Source organism: Scatophagus argus, chromosome 11 (genome assembly GCF_020382885.2).
Source record: "Scatophagus argus isolate fScaArg1 chromosome 11, fScaArg1.pri, whole genome shotgun sequence".
Classification (NCBI taxonomy): domain Eukaryota; kingdom Metazoa; phylum Chordata; class Actinopteri; family Scatophagidae; genus Scatophagus; species Scatophagus argus.
In genome coordinates this window covers 1,513,239-1,536,960 of record NC_058503.1, presented here as the reverse complement: position 1 = coordinate 1,536,960, position 23,722 = coordinate 1,513,239, and the positions used below count along the sequence as shown (strand labels likewise).

At 39.7% G+C, this 23,722-nt stretch overlaps 2 protein-coding genes across 10 annotated transcripts in view; one reads left to right on the top strand and one right to left on the bottom strand.

Annotated features, from left to right (window-relative positions):
• Positions 1 to 6,517, bottom strand: part of dgkh (diacylglycerol kinase, eta) — a 59,539-nt gene extending 53,022 nt beyond the window's left edge. For 2 of the 9 annotated variants that reach the window (XM_046403943.1, XM_046403946.1), the window contains exons 1-2: positions 6,178 to 6,516; positions 4,810 to 4,974 (exon numbers count right to left, since the gene is read on the bottom strand). In XM_046403943.1, the coding sequence (XP_046259899.1) occupies positions 4,810 to 4,974; positions 6,178 to 6,225 (213 nt within the window). In that variant the 5' untranslated portion in view covers positions 6,226 to 6,516. Of the gene's footprint in view, positions 1 to 4,809; positions 6,063 to 6,177 lie in introns of those variants that run through there. The other 7 variants (XM_046403941.1, XM_046403951.1, XM_046403945.1 and 4 more) reach the window with 5 other exon arrangements.
• A 1,302-nt stretch (positions 6,518 to 7,819) lies between these two features.
• vwa8 (von Willebrand factor A domain containing 8) overlaps positions 7,820 to 23,722 on the top strand; it is a 79,032-nt gene continuing 63,129 nt past the window's right edge. The window contains exons 1-5 of the mRNA XM_046403826.1: positions 7,820 to 8,115; positions 9,380 to 9,457; positions 10,182 to 10,312; positions 10,509 to 10,619; positions 23,235 to 23,402. Of these exons, the coding sequence (XP_046259782.1) occupies positions 7,977 to 8,115; positions 9,380 to 9,457; positions 10,182 to 10,312; positions 10,509 to 10,619; positions 23,235 to 23,402 (627 nt within the window). The 5' untranslated portion in view covers positions 7,820 to 7,976. The remainder of the gene's footprint in view (positions 8,116 to 9,379; positions 9,458 to 10,181; positions 10,313 to 10,508; positions 10,620 to 23,234; positions 23,403 to 23,722) is intronic.

The following is a 23,722-nucleotide window of genomic DNA, read 5'->3' as shown; positions in this document are numbered from 1 at the left end:
TCAGTCAAACAGCTTACTCACATCGCTGGTTCGAGCACGACCTGACCATCTATGAACTTAAGCTAGGGCTAGTCAACAACAGACTGCCTTATGCTAATGGTATAGCCTCTCTCTCTCTCTCGCCTTAGAGCCCCAGAGGACTGTGTCCTACACCAATTAGGCCCAACCAATCCCTTCTTGGCCTAACTGAGGTCACTATAAAAATAATCTGATAAAAAATAAAATGCTAAACCTTTCACCTTCTTTTCTAGTTAATGTAGCAATGGTTAGACATTCTTCAAGCATCGGAGACGTAAAGGGCTGCTGAAGCTGTCCTTACATATTGGAATGTTGAGTTGCTGTGATCCATATATCGTCATTGTCAGAATACAATCAAAGCATTATTGAAATTGCACAAATTTTAAAAACAACATTATTTTGTGAAATAGGGACATTCCCTGGTGATTAATTGAAAACTTCTTAATACAGAGTCTTGGAGGACCCTGTGATAGCCCATACACATGCATACATGTATAACCTATCCCTGTCTAGTCATTTCAACACATGATTGATAAGACTAAACCCCTGTGACTGTAATTGGTCAGTCCATAAAGAAAACTTATCTGTCTTTAGTTTTAGTGGATCCTGACTGGCTATCTTAAAAAATCCTTCCACACAATTAGGCTTTGTTATACCTCCATTACCGACTCATTTGTCATTCCTGAGTAAGGCTGGAGTGCCTGTGGAACCAGAACAATCAAGTCTTTTAGAGACCAGTACTGAATCTCCCAGTTTCTCTCTCATTCCCTTGTAGCTGTCTTAGCATATTGTCCTCTCTGTTGGATATAATTGCAACTCTGTACCCTTCCTCCTCAACTCCCACCACATGCTAAAATTTCCACCATAGTGATGGGAAAATTACAATCTAATGGTTGGGAAGCGGTAATTCCCCTGTCTGTGATCGACTTTGTGCAAGTGGACTACATACATGGGTAGTTACACATGTCATGTGGGTATATGGGACGTTAAGTGATGTTGTTGAGACCAGCAGTTTAGATACAATTACCTTAATTGCCTCAGCTTTGGACAGAAAAGGACTCAACTATACATTGCTTTAGGCCTGGATCCTGGGTGGGCTCAGAGGGGATGAGTACCCCCCACCACCCAACATCTGAAAAACATGACGCGGTCTCCCTCAATAAATTAATTTGAAATAAATTTTGTAATTGAAAATATATATCTATTAGAAGTTGACTGCATTTTTGAAATAACTCACACTTCTGAAGGTTTTTGTCATATATGTCCTGCTAAGTGGTCTGAACCGTTTCAGAGCATACACGCATTAGTTTCCTGCCTACAAAACGACTACTCCCTCTTTTGGGTGAAAACAAGACCTGTGAAAATTCCAGCGCCAAATTGAAAACCCCTAGTGCATAGGCCTTTCTGTGTCTCACATCTACAACTTCAAGCTGCTGTGTCACATTTTGCATGTTAAACAATTTAAACAACCTTCTTGCTGTCTGGGGGCTGCGCTTAACACTGCAGTACTGTGTTGCTCCATTTACATTGTTTAAATTGAAACGCATTTTTTAAATGCATTAGAAAGTGACGCATTCTTAGTTTCAGAATAGTTTCTGTGCAAAACAGAACAAGTGTCTGTGTCCACTTTCTCAATAGGAAGTACATCTAAATGTTCAAAAACGTTTAGAAGGACGTGTTTCTCTATTTGAGTTTCTTCCATTAAAGATCAAGGTAAATGAAATGGGCAAAACTCATCATGTTGATACTGAGAAGGCTGCCATTTTAGCCAGATCTCTCTTGCAAAAGAGATAATGTGCCTCAAAAGTTTTCCTAGTTAAACAAAGGTTTAATAAACAGAAATATCTACCAAGTGACTCAATCTAAGAATATTTATTCAAAAAGACACCCTTTAACCGTATAAATATAAGTTACAGAGAGCCACCTCTTCCAATACAGAGGAAACATGGGCCAATATGAATATTCTCTACAATGCCTTATCCGAGCCTCATTTAACTTAGCGTCTATCTGATCTGGATGATCCTACTCCAGGCTAGCAGAGCTCTCCCAGTCCCCTGTACAGCCGCGGCAACAGCAGGCAGCAGCATGTCATTACCTCTGCTTTCAATCACACAGCAACAGTATTAGTCACAAGTTTATAAGCTCTCTTCAGCTGCAACAGAGCCTTGAAAAGACAGAGCGGGAGCTGAAAGTGGAGACGAAAGGCTATGAAAAGAATCTTATTCAATCTCATATATCTGAGTCTGAGTCTACCTGATATTTTTTGAGTTCATTGTAATTACTAATTCAATGGCTAGAATGCATTTGCAACAATATAATTTACTGTATTCACTACATGAGAAAGGAAGGTAGAAATGACTGTTTTATGCCTATATGATGGAGTGTCAAATTCCCTCTCCGGTGGCCAAATCCCATTTCTTTCTGTCTTACAAGACAGATGTCAAAACATAAGGGAGGGATAAATTACACCCGGTATCTGCTCTCTGCTTCAGCCAACCATTCAACCACAACAACACCTGTTCATATCGGCCAGTATCACGATTTTCTGCTTTTCTACGCTCACTTTATAAGTAGCAGCTGACACCAGGTATACGCACTGAAAAGCATCCAAAGGACAGTGCTAGAGGACAGAGTTCCAGTTGACTAACGTTAGGAGTAAAGCCTTTCACAGCAATGAATATGGACCTTAATAAATGATAGTGTCGAAAGTTTGTTTTTCTTTAATTTCTTTTTTGTTGCAAAAAGAGATTTTCTTTTATTATTACGAAATATTGTTAAATAATGATGAAATAACGTGCCTCTTTCTGTCCAATTTCATGAAATTTCTTCATGCGGGAGTTACAAGTCCACATAAGTAAACGACCAGCCTCATTGGTGGTTAGCATTTAATTTCCTCGATGGAAAAAGGCGTTTTAAAGCTTCCATGCTGTGTTAAATTAGTCATTAACGTGCTGGCTTTTCCTCGTTTAGTCTTTGTCTCTTTTGATTTACTGAAGCTGAAAATAAATTTGAACACAAAGGTGGAATGTGTAAGAAGATAGAGACATACAGTGGCACACGTGCCCCTTCAATCAAGCCAGCTGTTTTACAGACAGCATTTCCATAGAGTTGGCCAATGAGGGACTAAAAGATGTGGTTGTCTATAGCAACCAAAGAGCCAGAGAGATAGTGGACAGAGAGGGATGGACATAGACAATGTGATGGGCCAGCACACCCATGCATGCACACACACATGCACACAGAGTCCAGGGCTGAACAAACAACCCAGTGGAAGAACACTCAGTGAGTCACAGCCAGCATGATCCATTAGTGGCTCTCACGCACACACGCGCGTGCGCAACCCCCCCCCCACACACACACACACACACACACACATTCACACACTTCCAGAAAAAAACTTGAAAACCCACTGACCCACACAACAGCAACTCTGAGACCTTTATTAGCACGATTTCAACATGCTATAAGCACACTGATGCCATTACAGTACACATGCTTTAGACCACTGTGATAGCAGTATGACATGCAGTATGCTGTAAATGGTCTGTCAGAACAAATTAGGTCTATCTGGGATCTTTGCCAGCCAGTGCAATCAGCATCTGTTTAATATACATACATTAGTGAAGTCAGAGTGTACATCATGATGTCCCTTAACCTGACTTTCATCCACTTTCAAAACTTCAGAGGCAACAGGTGAGTAAAGTATCACCGCAGGTATGGAAAAATCAACTTCCAATAAAGAGTCCATCAGGCAAATTCAACAAACATCAGCTGATGAGAGACAGTCATCAGATGGATCTGTGTTTACTCTCACACTGTGTATACTGTGTATCGCCCTTTACAATGGCTCTTGATTGTGTTCGACATAATAACTGTCAACTGACAGAAAATCAATCTATCACAACTTTCCATTATTAATTATTTAGCAAGTTAATGTAGCAAACATTTGCTGGTTTAAGCTACAATAATGTGAGTGTGTGCTCGCTTTTCTGTCACACCTCACTGCATTCTAAGCAGTTAATAGGTTCCAGTAATTTCTGATGGACATTTGTCTTTCTCTTTTCATAATCTGTGGACAAAACTGTTACTAATGTATTGTAAAAGTAAACAATGGATTCACGGAAAAATGAATATAATGTTAGCTGCAGCCGTGCAACATGTGCTGTAAGCAGCAGTACGCTCGCTGGTGTCGGAATTTGCATAAGAAAGTGAGCAGACATTGCTGTGCCCCAAGTCTAAATATACCCCTTAGCTGAATAATGTAGGTGGGGTAGAGTGGAGCAGTCAATAATTGAGTGGATCCATTGAAGTGGGAGGACGGCACTCATTTACAGTGTAAAAGATAAGTGGGCCAAGAAAGCTTAAGTGTCAGGGGGAAGAACGCATTAACGCATCATCCTCTTACTCAGTCCTGAGTGTCAAAAACAGAGATGCCACGGATTAAAATAATCATTCAAAAATAAATTGGACTCCATTCATTCTAAGCCGCCTTTAAGTAAAGTATGTACTTTGCACACACTTAAACTTGGTTAGATCTTAGATCAATGGGTTTTAGCAAAATTTTGTGGAATTGTATTTTCTGCTGCTGACATCCTGCTGATGTCCAGCAGCACTGAGGCTGTGTGCGTCACCGGTGCCTCGGACATCATCAGGACGACAATCCCCACAACACTTGCCTCTTGGTTGTATGCCCAGCAGCAGGTAGGCCACATTCCGAGTCAGAAAAACACAGCGCATCTAATGGAAACACCCATATACAGCAGTCAGAAAAGGACGACGGATGTGTCTTACCTTGCTCCTGATCTGTCCTGAGGTGGACACTTTCCGGATCAGTTTCTGAGGGCCTTCCTGCTCTGCTTCGCTGTCAGAGGACTCGTCCACAGCACCGGAGCCGGCGACAGCCCCCACCACATGGGCATGGACGCCCGCCGCGGACGCCGGCCCTTTCTCCGGCTCCTGTCGGGAGGAAGGATAAAACCATTCGGGGTTAGCCTTCGTCCTCTCCGCCTCTCCCTTCCTCTCCTGGAGGCGAGAGCTGTTCAGCGGCTGGGAAACGTCTCTCCTCGCTGTCATCTCTCTGTGCCTCTGTAACAAGGACTGCTGTGTTTTCTGGGATCTGTGTGGGCTGGTAAACGCATGGGGGATGTAACATGTCGCGGTACAGCGAGGATGGGCCCCCGCAGCACTTAAAACCCTCCCGGTCCCTGCTTGGTTGATATGGCACCAGCCAGTAGCCTACGGCCAGTCCAGACTGAGGCTAGAGACCGCCTCATCCACTCCGTAAACCGGAGGACATGTCCGTGGCATGGCAGACCCTAGCGGCTGTTTCATACAAGCACTGCAACCCAGCAGTGCCACAAGCGTGAAGTGTAATCAAACTACTCTAGTCTTCAATTTCTTTTTATTTTCTCAAGTCCACTCTGATGCTCAAGAGGCCTATTCTACCACCACAAACGGGTTGATTAGCACCCACAGTCACACATTAGGCGCAGTGGTAAAGCACTGCACACAAGGTTCGACTGTGTGTTACTCACATTATAGTGTATTCTCATATCGATTCTGTTATGTATCATAATCAAAAATCTAAAAATTCAATTTTCACAAGATCTTATCCCAGTCAAAATAATAATAATAATAATAAAGTACCTCCTGGTCTGGACGTACCCGAACGACAACATTCATTTGACATGACAGAGTTGTAACTTTTTTCCGTGCAATGGGCAAGACGATATGACTTGGATCCCGCAAGGAACTGGGCAGGGTAGTCTGCAATAACGTTAGTTCAATGTTGAGAATAATACAAAGCCACGAAGTATCTGTCCAGGAAATCCAAGCAGTAGAAATACTGTCAACAAAGCCATTCATGTGTTTTTTTTGAACCATGTGAGGTACATTCAGGCGGGTTTTTAGAAAGCACACACTGCTCAAAGCTCAGCTAGCATTAGACACAGAAACACGAGATCAAACACCTCCTGAGTGAAAGACGAGGTTAGTGCAAACTCCTAATTAGACCACAAGACTCGTGAGCGCATTACAGTACAAGTACGACTTCTTTTTTTTTCTTTTCTTTTCTTATGGCAATCTGAGGAGCCTCGTAGTGAGATGAGGGAGAAACTGAATGATATAAAAAAAAATTATCCACTGTTGAATTTTACTAACCAGCTCCTCCCAGGCAGGGCTGCGGGTGTAATGGTAGACATCCTCCATAGTCCCGGACCGCTCCGTCCGCTCCGGGGAGAAAAGAATCGAATCAGGGAAAAGTGGAGGGATACACAACCTGCCTCGCTGCCCTTACACCACTCATATGCGCTCTGGACTCAGAGATACTGGACTGAATTCGCCTTGTCCTCCCTCCACCACAACACCACCACTCTCCACTGGCTGCTCTTTTCCCTCCGTTGAGCTCGTTCGAGGACCGAGCCTATCGGCGCTGCACGTGATAAATGTCAAACCGGGGCAGCACGAAGGCAGGGATCGCACGCGCACGATTCGAATGTGGGAGAGTGAGAGTGCGTGGAGGCGATATATGTGCGCGTGCACGCATACATCTCTGCGTGTCAGTGTGTAATTTAAATGACGTCACCCATTTAGGTATAGACTTTGACAGTCCAATTTATGAGACTATGGATTTTATCAAAGTCATTTCAAACCCAGTCTTCAAGCCATTTCCATCCATCCATCCATTTTCCATACCGCTTATCCGTCAGGGTCGCGGGGGAGCTGGAGCCTATCATTTCATGTAAAGAAATACAAATAATAAATCTCATTTAGGGCCAACACTCTCTGTCTCTTCAATGGGCACTTTCTTTGAATGAGGCATATTCATTTTGATAGCTGACAGTTTTCGAGCAATATTTGTTGTACTGACCAAGATTTGTCACGATATTCGTGGCCCAAATAATTCTAATTCTAATGTCTCTAGAACATTTAATAAATATGTTTTCAGTCAAAGGTGTTTTTCTTTGTTTATTGTGTGTTTTATTTCTTTTTTCCAAAAGAAGCTCTTAAAATACAAGTGTAAGGAGGTGGGGAGACAGTTTGTAACCATAACTGTAAAAGCGTAGAAGGAACAATTACACTTAGAGTAATAAATAATGAAAAGACAACCAGATGAAATGATAAATAAATAATAAACGACACCTAACATCTGCGTTGGAATATTTCCAAGATATAATCATGTGTTTATTATTGACATGATTTCAGTATTTTCTAGGCATCACTTTATCCTCATCCCCTATCCCCTTATCCTTATCCCCTGGTAATACATAAACTGACCCACTGACTATAACTTTTTTTTTTTTTAACAAAAATGAATTAATTTTTGTTAAAAAAAAAGTTATAACACTGTATTCTATTTTCTTATTTTTTTCTTATCTTTTCATCCTATCCGAATGCGTTTATTTCTCTCTCTCTCGACATTATACATACGTATATATATATATAAAAGAGGTAAACTGAATCAATAAAAAAATGTATTTGCTTTTTCGATATATCCAATTTTCGAAGTGTTTTTCCTTAAACACTTATTATTTCTAAACGTATTAGAGCTTGTAGCCACCAGAAAGACAGCAAGCCAAGGCTAAACTTTAAACATATCAGAATACAGTAGGCTTAATCATCATTAAAATGATCAAAATATAAAGCAATAAAAAAGCGTTGTTTTATTCAAATAAAACAACGCGGATAACTATTGTGCGTTCTTTACGTTATTCAAGTTATTTATTCAAGTATTCAAATAAATACGTCGGAACGGTCGGAACACACGTGGAGCGATTAAAACCACTACGGAAGACTTTAGTCCCGGACCCACGTGTCCCTCTTTTATTTTCTTCCGACTCCGACAGAATGAGAAGACAGATGTTATGAAATGGGAATATAGCCGGCCAAGACATAGCCCGATAAGAAGCTTGTGGACTTTACTTTTCACAAGGTTTTGATGACAACATCGTACATTAAACATGCACTCTCAGATACTGTGTAGCGGCTCAACAGCGGTCATCGCTTCGAGAAGGATTCGGAATATTTTAGGTGCTGTCCTGGGAAGAGATGGCTGGATGTGGAGAACACATGAGGTCAAACTTATCAACACATCCTCAGGTGATATCCCTATTTGGAACCAAGTTGTACCACAACCACAGTAAACTAAAAATAGAGTGAATTTGACATGTGATTAGCATGAGTTTGAACTGGGAACACGGACATCTAACTGACGTTAGCTGACAGGTTAAAGGTTAAAACTAGGTGCGTCAATTAGCATGTGAATTCATCTTATTCTATAGCCCCAGTTTTAGCTTTCATAGGTACTTAATCTAATCATCGTCTTTATATTTGAACGTTTCAAATGATAAATAGCTATGTTACAACTGAATCAATGAGCGAGCTAAGCATATGTTGTTTTTTTCCTCTCAAAGATACAAAACAAATGGCTCAGGTCGTTTGACAACACATACCGATGTTCTGAAGATATTTCCAGGCCTCTCAAAAGCTCTTGCGTTAAAAATACGTGGTGAGCTGGACAACAGTTTTTTTTCTTCTTTTAATTACCCCCCCGCGACCCAGACGGGTCAGTGGTATAGAAAATGGATGGATTAATTACTTGTCCCATGTTGCAATTATTTTTTTTTGGCCAAAGATGGCAGCCAGTCCCTTTATCGTTTTCCCTGTTGCATTTCCGATTTTTTTTTTTTTTAAATTTAGGAACATTAATCTTTATTCATAGCAAGTAATACATTTTATATGCAACAGGAACAGATAAATACTTGCGCGTTGCACAGAAAGAACAAGCATAGTTGAGCTGTCACCATGGCAGCTTGGAAAACAAAGTTTTTTTGTAAGCCTTTTCACAGCAGATGTCTTGACAGGTTCAAGTTGAAAAAGCACAGGTGTTATTAACATTAGCTACGGCTCTGCGCAATTCAAGTTTCCAAGTAAACCATGACAATGTGACAGTTAGCCAACATTCATAGTAACAGAAACCAGCAACAGAGGTAGCAAAATGAAATTCACCCATCATCCACCTGTGCTCTTCTTTCTGTGACATGTCAAAAAAAAGGATTATCTGACTATCTGAAAGAAACAGCTAAAGTGCAGCTGAATATTTCCCATATAAATGAGGTTAGAAGTTATTAGAAATTCAAAAACTTCAAATCATTCATTTTTTTACATGCACACAAAAGTCTCACATCTAAAAATGATGGCTACATGAGAGGCAAAAAACAATGTATTAGCCTTATGCTTTTGTTATGTTGTTGTAAATGTATCTTATAAAGTGAAATATCAGCAGAGACTGATACCATAATGTCCTAATTATAAGTATCTATCTGTGAACTCTTCTGATGTATTTTTATCCTGATTATTGCAGGTGATACAGTGAAGATTGGAGAGATATCTTACAAACTCAAAACACCCCGAAATCCAGAACTTGTTCCTGTCAAGCACAGTATGTAATATTGTTGGTCTATTTCTGTTGTTTATAGGTGTCTGTACAAAATATACGTCTGCATGAAATCAGTGGTGGAATGTAAACTAAGTATATTTACTCAAGTAATGTACTTAAGTACAAGTTTAAGGTACTTGGTCTGTACTTAATGTTCCCATTTTATGCAGTGTATGCTTCTAATCCACTCCATCTCAGAGGCAAATATTGTGCTTTTTACTCCAATACATTTGTCTGACAGCTTTTGATTGGGATGTAGTGCTCCTTTGTGATTTGAGAAAGTTCTCCTCCTTCTTATGCTGAACAAACCTTCTGAAAAAGCCTCGTGGAATAGGTGGAAAATGCATTGTCACAAAGGCGAAATAAAGGATGTATCTCTGACTTTTTCAGAGATGCGTAGTCATGCTAAAGTAGTTCAGATGAGCTCAGCATTAAATATCTACAGCAGTAAAATACAACATGCACATGAATGCAGATTTAATAGCAAAATGGTACTTAATGAATTTAAGTATATTTGCTTATAATACGTAAATACTTTTACCCAAGTTAGGTTTTGAATGTAGGACTTTTACTTGCAGTAGTATTACTATTTTCACAGTGTGACACAGTGTTTTTGTACTTCAGTAAAGCATTTGAATACTTCTGTCACCACTCCATGAAATGAGCGGAAGAGTGGCAACAGATGTAAGAAAAGTTTCAAAAACTTTTTTTTGTATTGGTGTTCTAGTTTCAGACTCCCTACCTCAGACAGTGGCTCAGCACCTGCGATGGATAATGCAGAAAGATCTTTTGGGTCAGGATGTGTTTCTTATTGGTCCCCCAGGACCACTGAGACGATCCATAGCCATGCAGTACCTCGTGAGTACACACATACACAGTCTGTGAAATTCTTGAAATATTTATGGTAAGGAAATAAAAAAATTGTTATTCATACTGTATATGCTATGTTCCAGTATTCGACGACACATATCCATGACATTTGTTTGCAAAAGCCAAAAACGTTTTCGTGTTTCTGATGTGCTGTGTGAAGCCAAGTTTTTCACTTGTTGACCAGGAGTTAACCAAACGGGAAGTAGAGTATGTTGCTCTATCCAGGGACACCACAGAGACTGACCTGAAACAGAGGAGAGAGATCCGCTCAGGGACAGCCTTCTATATAGACCAGGTAAATCCACTCTGTGACTCTGTGCTTCTATTTTTCTTTTTATACAGTCAACAAGGAAGGTTTAGAATTAGGGTTTCACTATATTATTTATAAAAAAAGATTTCAGGGGCCGATCACTGATTACTGGAAACTGTATGGGCCAATGCCAATCAATTCAAAAGTAAGTATGCACAGTAAGGGCGCCTGATAGCTAAAGGCTCGTCCTTCCGTTCTACTTTTATGAATTCTGGGAATTGCAAGTAAACCTGCACTCTGTGATCTGAGTGTTCTGTTGGGAATATATGGGACTATTAGATCCTGCAGGTATGGTGGGGCGAGTCCATTTAGGGCCTTACATGTAAGTAGGAGAATTTTACCAGAAGCCAGTGAAGAGAAGTTAAGACGGGCAAGATGTGATCCCTTTTACTGATTCCTGTCAAAACTCTAGCTGCTGCATTCTGGATCAGCCTCAGGTTATTAACAGAGTAATTTGGACATCCTGATAATAGTGAGTTGCAGTAGTCCAGTCTAGAAGTAACAAAAGCATGGACAAGTTTTTCAGCATCACTCTGAGAGAGAATGCTCCTAATCTTAGCAATATTACGGAGGTGAAAGAAGGCGGTCTTAGAAATCTGTTTAATATGATGGATAAATGACACGTCCTGATCGAAGATAATGCCAAGGTTCCTCGCAGTCGTACTGCAGGCCAAAGTAATGCCGCCCAGAGAGGAAATATTATCAGCCATTCTGGTTCTGAGATGTTTGGGGCCAAAAACAATGACCTCATTTTTGTCTGAGTTTAATAATAAAAAATTGGAGGTCATCCAGTCCTTTATGTCCTTATGACATGCCTGGGGCCTGGTTAACAGCTCTGTTTCTTCAGACTTTAAGGAAGTAAGTATAGCTGTCTGTCATCAGCATAACAAAGAAAGTTTATACCGTGTTTCTGAATAATATTTCCTACAAGGAACATGTATAAGATGAACAGGATGGGCCCGACCACTGAACCCTGTGGAACACCGAGATTAACCCTTATATGCAAAGAGGAAACATCATTAATATGAATTATGTGAAATTTATCTGATAAATATGATTTAAACCAGCCTCGTGCTGTCCCTGTGATCCTAGTCTCATGTTCTAAATGTTATTGATCAAAGGGAGTTGCAATAATTCAGCCTGGAAGTAATAAATGCATGGGCTAATTTTTCTTTCTCACTCAGAGTGTGCCTAATTTTTGCAATATTACGGAGGTGAAAGAATGCAGTCTTTGAAATGTGAGTTATGTGTGAGTTAAAGGACATGTCCTGATCAAAAATAACTCCTAGATTCCTTACAGTGGAGCTTGGGGCCAAGGTTAAGTTTGGATAATTGGTTTTTAAGGTGTTTAGGGCACAGAACAATAACTTCGGTTTTGTCCGAATTTAGAAGTAGAAAATTACAAGTCATCCAAGTTTTTATGTATTTAAGACACACCTGAAGTTTGACTAGCTGATTTGTTTCATCTGGTTTCATTGACAAGTACAATTGTGCATCATCTTCTTAACAGTGAAAATGTATGGAGTGTTTCCTAATAATATCACTGATGGGGAGCATATAAAGGGTGAATAGTATTGGGGGAACCCCATGACTAACTTTTGTGAGTGTGGACAATGCATCATTAATATGAGATCGATCGGATAAATAGAACTGAAACCAGCTTAATGCAGTTCCTTTAATGCCAGTTAGGTGTTCCAGTCTGTGTGATAAGATAAAATGGTCAGTGGTGTCAAATGCAGCACTAAGGTCTAACAGTACAAGGACAGAGATAAGTCCCTTGTCTGATGCCAGTAGGTCATTTGTGACTTTGACCAATGCTGTCTCTGTGCCATGATCAGCTCTAAAGCCAGATTGAAAATAAACTCAAATAAGCTATTAGTATTTAGAAAGTCACATACCTGATTGACGACTGTTCTCTCAAGGATCTTGGAAAGAAATGGAAGGTTAGATATTAGTCTATAGTTGCTTAAAACCTCTGGGTCAAGTGTGTGTTTTTTAAGGAGAGGTTTGATTACAGCTACTTTAAAGACTGGGGTACTTAGCCTGTTATTAGGGGCAGATTGATCATATCTAATATAGGGGTGCTAGGTAAGGGTAAAACTTCTCTGAGCAGCTTAGTTGGAATGGTGTCTAACAGGCATGGTTGTTCGTAAACTGTAAAAAAAATGAAGAAAAAAATGAATAGGACATAAAATTTGGTAAGAATTTGTTAAAAAATCTGTCTAATTCTCAGGTTTATCAGTCCTGAGGTCTTTGGTTCCTGAAGCCACTACTCCACCATTTGGTCCCTGTGATTGGTCAAATATACACTGATGTAAAGTGTCTGCAACACCAAACTAATAGTACTTTTACCTTCAGACTCTACTCAGTATTTCAGTACATTTATTTACTGTTTACATCTTGTGCTCTCACATTGCAGTTTGTTGTTTTATGTTCTTCTGAACCGAAAGTCTCAGTCCTGCTATGTGTTTAGCTCCACTGAAAGCTATTAGCTCTGTTAGCTGTCAGCTCCCTTAGCCAAACACAGGTAGGCCCAGCACCTGGGAGCCAACCAGTGATAGTAACTATAGTAACAGCATGAGAAGGTGCTCTCCCTTGTGGTCAGTGCTCAGCTCTGTTTGTCATTTACTAATCAATCGTCTGTTCATCCTAAACACATTTTCTTTAACCTGGTTGGCTAAGGATTCTGTTGGGGACGACGGGACCCTATTTGAGCCCTGCAGTACGCTGTGGCATTTTAGCTGCGCACAGAGAAACTGTCTCACGTGTTCCTCTGATTGACTCTTCTATTCAGCTTTGATAGAGACCACAAAATTAATTATTTAGAATGAATATTGGCTGTTAACAATCAGTGACCAGTCCATCACAGCACTCCTAGTGTTTATCATACAGTGAAAATCTTTGAATTTAACTCGAGCTGTTGTGTTAAAAGTGTTTCTCCAGGTAAAACAGGTCATTGCAATTTAGTTTTTGACGCCATAACATTTGAATCGTATTGTTGTGCACTCCACACTAGCATGGGGGATATGGACAAAAATTATTATCTCGATATTTTTTGGGGTTTTCACGATAACGTTAATTAGTCGATATTTTCAAAAAATGTGATTGGAATTCTCTACGTTGTACATTTTTATTATGCAGATTACAATAATGGGCACAATGTTTATGGAACACACTTATTTAGTGCCTTTAAACTTTAGTATGTACAAATAAAAGAATAACTTAATTGAACTACAGTGCAGGAATATTGAATTCTTGTAAAAAAAAATACATCCATACATCCATAAGAAATACTGAACATCATCATCAGCAAGTGTTTATAGATTTACTAAACTTCAAGTCTGTCCAGGTCGAGGATTGTCAAAAAAAAAAAGACATTTGCCATAAAGGTACACTAAGGGTGTTCTCAAATAAATAGAAAGAGATGTGTAAACAAATGACAATAATTTTGAAAAAAAAGTCCACACTTCTCAAAAACAAAAAAAAACCCAGTATTGTCACAGTTAAGGACAGACACCAGAAACTTTGCAGAACTTTGAACATCCAAGGACAACAGTTCACAACAGGTGGTTTACTTCAAATTGTGTGCCAAAAACACCAGTCTGTCCCGGTGACACATCACAGTATTTCCTCCTGTGTATTTTCCTCCTGCCTCTGAAGGGCTGCTTGTGGCAGGGATGCAGAGATATTTTTTTACGTGCTTTCCCAGTCTGGGAAAATTTATCTCTTGGGTTTTCCACCATTCAAGTGGCTTGATAGCACTGTCCACCTCTGGTATCATGAGGTAGCTCTTGATTTCCTTTTCTAGGTCAGTAGCCTGTGACTCCCCTCTCACTTGTTTTTTAAAGTCAAATCTGTAGAGGTACCTTGAGCTGTGGCAGTTGAGGGGAATGGAGAATCGCTCTCTTCCTGAGTTGCCATAGCCATAAGTTCAGAGGTAATTGTTGACATATGATCTGATCATCATCGTCATTGTAGCGGTTTTTAAACCCTGGGTCAAGTGTGGATGCCACACTTAAAAGGCCATCCACATTGTCATCTCTGTACTTTGTGTTTAGGTAATCCAGAATGGTTTCTTGATTTTTTTTTTTTTTTTTTTTTTTTGAGATCTGTACCATCAGACTTGACTGCCAGAACCTCAAAGTTAAATAATGACAGGACCGATTTCAGGTAGGAAATTGTTACCACTTGCTCACCTGAAAGAGCATCTGTAAACTCCAGCAGGGGACTAAGTGCTTTGCTCACTGATTCTAGCACATCAACATCTTACCATGTTGGGATAAGATGCCTGCACTTCTGGCCTGAACCTAGCACATGACGAATGGCCTTTTCTTGCTCAATAAATCTCTCAATCATGCACTGTCTTGCAGTTTCACTGAAATATTTTCTGCTATTTCCTACAGTCTAGGACATAATAAAGCCTTGTCCATCAACCAACTGCATTGATAACATCTCTTTGGCTATGAATTTGGTGATAGCATTTATTATTTCTTGCCATCATTCACTTTTCCTCTCATACGGCACTTTTCTGCTGAATAGTTCAGCAAGGGTTTGTTGGTTGTGCTGACCAGGTGGCCTGCTTGGTTTCCGTTGAGCAGCAGAGTCTCCAAGTTTCTCGTATTCTTCGTACTTTTTGCTATGGTTGGTTCGGAGGTGGTGAAACAGGTTTGTTGTGGAGCTTTGTTTCACGGTGATAGATTTTCGATAAATCTTGCATATGACAGTCTTTTGACCCACGTCAGCCTTTTCAAAACCAAACCATTTCCATGTCAGAGAGGCAGACCCACGTCTCAGCACTAAGTTATCTAAAGTAGCTTCAGGGACTGGAGGTGCCTGCATTCTCTCTCATTGCCATGCGCTGCTGACCTGTTGCAGGGAAGGATGCTAGCGAGAGGTCATGTGATTACGTAGGTCCACTAGTGAGGAGCGTTGCTGCACCGTTTATTAAAATAATATGAAGTGTTTCCGCGTGCGTTTCATTGTTTTTGGCGACGTCATTTAAATCATCGATAATGTAAATTTGCACATCGTTAAAACTATCACGATACCATCGCAGACAATATATATCGCCCACCCCTACTCCACACGTTGTGAGTGGGAATGCGATTGTCCGTCTCTACGTGTTAAACTTGTGATAGACTTGGGACCTCTCCAGCATGTACCCTGCTTCTCTTCTCTCTTTTCTTCTGTGGTATATAAGCTCTGTGAGCCTTCTACCCTTTCTGTTTTCTACACAAGCAGCTGCAGACGTGTCTTCTGGAAGCAATGATTCAGAAACGGACTTACCTCAACTCATTATTCTCAGTCACAGAAGGATTTTGAGTATGTTATAATAAACCTGTGTGAGTACTGGTAGAGCCAAATGAATGCAAGCAGCACTGCACAGAAAGACACCCATGACCAAAACAGGACAAAACAAGGACAGTTGCATTTAAGCCTATAAGATATGTAAGCATAAAAGGTTCATGGCTCATCCAGTTTTACTTAAAGAAAGTTAAAACACAAATTTAGAATCACAAATGTCAATACATGAACCAAGTTGTCTGTAACGAGGACATGAAGCCGCTCAATAAACTTGGTGTTTTATTTGCACTACTTCAGCATTGTGGAACAATAATTGAATGTCCCTTATTTTCTCTACTTCACTTTGAAGTCAAGTCAAGTCAAGTCAACTTTATTTGTATAGCCCATTTTTACAAGCAGTTTGTCTCAAAGGGCTTAACATAACATCAGCAACATCCTCTGCCCTTCGACCCTCACATCGACTAAGGAAAAACTCCCAGAAAAACCTTTAACAGGAAAAAATGGAAGAAACCTCAGGGTGAGCAACAGAGGAGGGATCCCTCACCCAGGACGGGCAGACGTGCAATGGATGTTGTACAGGCAGGAAATCAATTAACAACATGAGAAATGACATTACTAAAAAGATAAGCAAAACAAAATCTCAACTGTTTAGTTTCACTTTTGCTACCACCTCAATATGATTTTAACATTTCACAAGTTATAAGAAAATTATAGTAATGAAAATTATAATGAACTGCTGTAACATTCATGTATTCTTTTTTTATGTGATGTTGAGAATCACTATCATATCAGTTCGATTTCGGCCCGTAGGGAGAACCACCCCGCCCATAGTCGGTACATAGAGGAATGACAGGCAGATGTCAACAATACACATTGGGTTGGTCATAGAGCCGGCTACAGTTCAACTTGAAGATCTGGATGGAGAGATACCTGCAGAAAGATACAGAGAGAGAGAGAGAGAGAGAGAGGGAGGGAGGGAGAGACACAAGACTACGAGGAGCACTGGACACACAGTTAGTGACATAAAATAATGAACTGCATGTTAATCTGACGAGGGGAGAGGATAGAAGAGGAGAAGGAGGAGGGGAAACTGCTTGGTGGATCATGTTTGTGTCCCCCGGCAGCATAGGCCTATAGCAGCTTAGCTATGATAGAGATTTAAAGATTAACAGTTAGTCAGACCTATTCTACCTGTGGCTATATATCATGAGGTGGGTGAAACTATGCCTACCAGCCCTACACACTTTATTTGGTGCTAACTATATGCTTTACTAAACAGAAAGGTTTTAAGTTTAGTCTTAAAAGTGGAGGTGGTGTCTGCCTGTCGAACCCAGATTGGCAACTGGTTCCACAGCAGGGGTGCCTGATAGCTAAAGGCTCGTCCTCCCGTTCTACTTTTATAAATTCTGGGAACTGTAAGTAAACCTGCACTCTGTGATCTGAGTGATCTATTGGGAGTATATGGGACTATTAGATCCTGCAGGTATGATGGGGCTAGTCCATTTAGGGCCTTATATGTAAGTAGGAGAATTTTAAAGTCTATTCTGAATTTTACCGGAAGCCAGTGAAGAGAAGCTAAGATGGGGGAGATATGATCCCTTTTACTGATTCCTGTTAAAACTCTAGCTGCTGCATTTTGGATCAGCTGCAGGTTATTAATAGAATAATTTGGACATCCTGACAATAGTGAGTTGCAGTAGTCCAGCCTAGAAGTAACAAAAGCATGAACAAGTTTTTCAGCATCACTCTGAGAGAGGACGCTCCTAATCTTAGCGATATTACGGAGGTGAAAGAAGGCGGTCTTAGAGGTCTGTTTAATGTGATGAATAAATGACACGTCTTGATCAAAGATAACGCCGAGGTTCCTTGCAGTCGTACTGGAGGCCAAAGTAATGCCGTCCAGAGAGAGAATATTATCAGCTATTCTATTTCTAAGGTGTTTGGGGCCTAGAATAATGATCTCAGTTTTGTCTGAGTTTAATAATAAAAAATTGGAGGTCATCCAGTCCTTTATGTCCTTAAGACATGCCTGGAGTCTGGCTAACGGCTCTGTTTCTTCAGGCTTTAAGGATAAGTACAGCTGAGTGTCATCAGCATAACAATGAAAGTTTATGTCATGTTTCTGAATAATATTTCCTAGAGGGAGCATGTATAAGGTGAACAGGATCGGCCCAAGCACTGAACCTTGTGGAACACCGAGGCTAACCCTTATATATGAAGAGGAAACATTATTAACTTGAGCAAAGTGAAATCTATCTGTTAAATATGATTTGAACCAGCATAGCGCAGTCCCTGTGATCCTAGTCTCATGTTCTAATCTGTGTAATAAAATGCTGTGATCTACAGTGTTTGAAGCACACAGAGAGGGGGCATTCAGTTAGAGTTACACCAAACCCCCATCACAACCTTACTGTTTCTTTCTGTGCCACATTTTGATCGATCAGGCTTCATGCAAACATACACCCCCACACTATGTTGACTTTGTAAGTCAAGTAACCATGGAGACCAGCAGGTCCACGTTATGCAGGCTAGTTTCTCTAAGGAGAACTTTCTGTTCTCCATTCATCTCCATTCATTTCTTATGCGTACAAAAAAACCCCAACCCTCAACCATGTCATTATACACAGCTAATTAGCACATGGCTTCATCTGTGGAAAAAATAAATAAGTTGCATAACAGTTTAAATATAAACCCCATGGAAACATTCATTCAATGTTTCATTCTCAGCAAATTTATCCTTCACTCACAAACCTGGTCCTCTGGAACAAGAGAACTCTAAAACCTCATTAGGGTTTAGTTTGAGCTTCTATTAATTACACTGAATGTGTTGGGCTTAGCTCCACTTTCTACTTTCTTGGAGAAATTGCTATACTATGAATATGTACCTTATGTATATGAATAGATTTCTCACTAGTGCTTGACAAGTATGCTCTACTTATTGAAAACAATGTAATGTGCAATCTATACTGTACACATTTGCTTATACCCGACACTATATCTCAGCTATCACTATTCTGAGTGGTTTTATGATTGAATAGAAAGAATTTGGGTCAATAATGTGCCAGTGCAGATTAGCAGTGCCACCTTGCTGCCATGGCAGTTTTGTTTAGGTATAGCAGATTTTTCTAATTCAATACTTATAGTCTGACATTTCTGTGTAGAATATATTGTGAATCAGATTATTTTATTTTAATGACATTTTTGGGCTTATGTGCCTTTAGATAGGACAAGCTGGAGATCATGATAGGATAAATGGGGCAGTATATATATATTTACGGTTTGTACAGTTAATTATTGTCATGATTTATAACATTACCTCACTCCAGAGTTAGGATCGACCAATTATTGGATTCAGGGTTTTTCTACATGTCAGTATCAGTATTTTTTTTGACTGATTGCTGAGAAAGATAAATTAATTTAATAATATTTCTCTGTCTGTAGTCACCACTCTTCTATCTCTTTTAATGTTATGCCCACATCGCGATCTGATTGGTAACGTGTCACAAATACTAGTCTATCAGTAATGTAGGCTAATGTGCCACACACTTGGGCATACTGCTGGTAGATTATAACAGTAGATGATAATTGTTCATATCAGTTGATTTACATTTAGTATCAATAATCTGAACCTGCAAAATAACTAATTTAGTTTATCAAATGTAGTCGAGTATAATGTTTCCTCCAAAATGTAGTGGAAGTATAAAGTAGCAGAGAATGGAAAAACTTAAGTTTAAGTACAAGTACCTTAAAATCTTACTTAAATACTTGAGTAAATTGTACATTGTGCATTCCATCACTGGTTTTTCTAAATTTTGACTTTAATTTTTATTGAAAATGTATATCAGTTCCTAATATTGATTATCGGTGTCCTTGGTTACTAATAATTGTGTGTAATCTGCTTCTGCCTTGTAAAAACTGTTTATATAAAAGAGGTCATATTGGTTTATCCCTACTGTAGAGTGCAGTTTTACTGATGTGACGTCATAATCCGGCAATGTCTTGAAATCATGTTCAACCCAATTTCAAAAGAGGTTGGGATGATGTCTAAAATGTAACTAAAAAGAGGATGGAACAATTTGCAAATGGACAGTGGTTTTACGACGTGTTCCTGAGCCCATGTTGTAATATCCTTAAGATAATCATGTGTTTGGCAAAGAGAACCTCTCCCCATCCTTGAAACAGAGCCTTTCGAGGACACCCTTTTCAAACCCAGTGACAATCCTATCACCTGTTACCAATGAACCTGTTTTCCCGTGGAAAGTGGAACAGGTGTTTTTTTTGAGCAGTACACAACTTTCCCAGTCTTTTGTTGCCCTTGTCCCAACTTGTTGGAAACTTGTTCCAGGCATCAAATTCATAATAAGGATATATTTACAAAAATTTGGTGAAGTTCGTTATCTTTGATCTGTTTTCAATTAGGTATATGTCTGAAAGGATTAACAATTGTCACATTTGTGTTTATGCTTTACTCATCGTTCCAGCTTTTGGGAGCAGGGTTATACTGAACAGTGTCCATCAAGTTGACAACAATCCAACAGTAAATTCACCTTATACTGAGCTAGGGAGCAATGATAACACACACCTGTTGTCAGTTTCTATAGACACATGTTTCTCTGCACAACCTGGTCAATGATAATTATATCCTCTAGAGTGAAACTTCCAACACTGGTGGCCTGGTTTGATTTGCCAGTGCAGAACAATTTTATTTTTCTTTCTTTTACACCACAAATCACGCAAGTCAAGTATAGCGCTATGGAATTGCGTCACTTTCTGCTTCACCACATTAGGAAAATAGAGACCGAGAGTGGATATATGTTGACAGTCACATAGCCTTGAAGGTTAGAAGGGTCTAAAGGGGACATTAGCACTTTTGACCTGGTTATGTCCAAGTCCGAAGTCTTGGAGGTTGTCTCTCAGTCGCGTGGACAAGGAGTGCTAGCCAACTTCTTCAGCTCCTGGCAGCTCACTGGTCCCCAACCTTTTCATCGTAATGAAAACAGGTGTCATTGTTTCCATGGAAACAGTTTCTGAATATTTAAGGACCTAAGGACAGAGGATATTATTCTGTACAGACTGTAAAGCCCCTTAAGTTAAAATGTGATATTGGGTTATATAAAATGAATAGATGAACAGATACAGAACTGATTGTACTGATACGCGTGAAAGAACAGTTTATTTCTGGTCTTCCACAAATCTCACGTATTTTTTTTTCCAGGTTCATGAGTTGGTGCATTGGATAAAACTAGCAGATGTATTTGATTTTTGTATGTATTAATATGTGGCTGTGGGTGCAATTAGTGAGTATATGTTCACATTGCAGCATTCAACACTTATTTTGTGCAAGGAACTGAAGTTGTGTGGGTGCAAATTAGCAAGCTTTTCTCTTTGAGAATAGTTTGGCATCGTAGGAGGTGTGTGTTTGTGTGTTAAGTAGAACATCCAAGTAATCCTTAGGGCCCTGTGCTGATTTGGAGTCCTATATTCAGACTTAACGTGTCAGTCCCTGTGCTTACTCTTCTCCTCCCCTCCCATTCCTCCACTTCACTCTCAGTCTCTTTAGTTTTCAAGCCTGTTTTTTTCTATCATCCTTCAATCTTAGCATCACCCTCCCTCCGACGTTCATATGATGGATGGAGTTGCATTCTTTTTGGATTTTTGACATCTCTAGTCACCTCTTTCCAGTTAGCAGGAGCTTTCTTATGTAAACCCACATTGCAAATAAAACTCTATTACAGTATAAAAAGCTTGCCACCTCCACTTGAGCTGAATTTAAACTAAGACCAGTGTATAGCCAACTGATAATTAGCATCTGCAGCAAGTTCTTTTTTTAAAAATAAATCGATTGGATGCACTTTAAAGGCAATGTGATGATCTAATGTAGCAAATAAACACCAAAACAATCCAGTTTAAGGGTGAAAGCCTACACTGCTATGTAAAAACTGATAACAACTGCGCATCAAAATCCAAGCTAAAAATGAAAAAACAAAAGTGTAAAATGTACAACAAATGTAAAATCAGACCTAATTGATTTTTAAACAATTTTTAAACATCAGAGATGTAAAACTGCAGTAGGCCCCAAAACCGATAGTGACAGTGTACATTGACCTAATCTGAAGTGTTCATGGAGATGGAAAGTTTAATTTCAGTTTAATCAAGTATGCCAAAAATAGTCTAAGTTTGCTACAGTATTTACTTTTGAAACTTTAATGGACTCTTAAATCTATTGGAATTAAAGTCGTGCTTTGTATCTTTTCAACCTTATTTGTGTTTCATTTGTTTACCTTAAGGATTTGCGTGATCAGCTCAGTGGTCCACCTGGTCACACTTAGGTTTTACCTGGAAACCATTTAGTACAGCATATTTGGGATATGCTGTACTAAATGGTTTCCAGGTAAAACCTCACATATTAGTTTAGTTGCATTGTACATTATGGAATGATGACATGGAAAATGGCTTTTATGTATCACACTAGACATACGACTCTCTCACTGTCTCTCTTTGTGCTCCTTTATGCTCCTCATCCCTTCAATGGTCTATTCTTTCTGCACTCTAGGTAAATGTTTGCTAAAATCTTCTCAGTATCTTGTAGGTTGTTGGTCTTTTTTGCGCTGTTACTGTCAGGCAGGAAAACAAGGCCTATCTGAGCTTCCATGTCTCTCACCATCCTGCGTCACTTACATTTCTAACAATTATCTGATTACAACGTTTGTGTTGAAAATGGATCAGGAGGTTAAATTTAGAGCATCTGGTCCTCACTATAGTTTTATGACTCTGCTTCCCACACAACTTGCCACGTATTTACATGTTAACCTAATTATATGGCCACTTGCTCTGTGGTTCACCCAGACAGCTAAAGTTTCCTGCCTCTTGACGTCAGATGTTCTTTTTGATGCAGAAACGTGTGTCTACACATACATACACATGTACACACATGCACTTGCAAATGCTGTACAAACTAAACCAAGTAGAACTAAGTTTATTATCCCACATTTGGTGGTAGAAAATAAGCCTTCCTAAAACAGCCGCTTTGAGGCTGAGGTTTAGAGTAGGAGGAACACAATAAGCTGAGGACATCCTCAGGAAAGGCTTTACGGCAACCTCATGTTGCTGTTAGAGCATTGGCAGCAAGAACTGATGCAGGGACAGAGGTCATGCTGGACAAAGTAGGAACCGAGCTGACCCGAGGGTGGAGAGGGTAGGTCAGAGCAGCTATGAAATTTGCCGATATCAACATCTTCACTCATGTTTCTAATTATTTCCGGAGCATTGATTGACTTCTTGTGTGTGTGTCCACAGTGTGCAGTTAGGGCAGCAACACATGGTCGAGTCCTGGTCCTGGAGGGTCTTGAAAAGGCAGAGAGAAATGTTCTACCTGTCCTTAACAACCTGCTGGAGAACAGAGAGATGCAGCTGGAGGATGGACGGTTCCTCATGTCAGCTGAGCGTTACGACAAGCTGCTGCAGGTCAGAGCAGCACACTCGCCTACCAGAGCCAATCATTCTTTACAATGTTCTCAATCAGAACTTTCTGATTTGTAAATATACAACAATGTTGATCATAATGTTCTGTAGATCTGCATGGTATCCAATAACCATGGTTCTTATTTAACAGAATAATTGGCTGTTATTTGTGGAGGATCTATTTGAATCTTCACATTTAAGCAGTAACTTTTCACACTTCTCCTGCAGAACTCCTCTTGTTTTCAGAGCCAAAAACGCTGTTGCTATGAATCCTATGACATTCAGAAAAAGTCCTGGTTACACATAGCTGTGTTCCTGTAAGA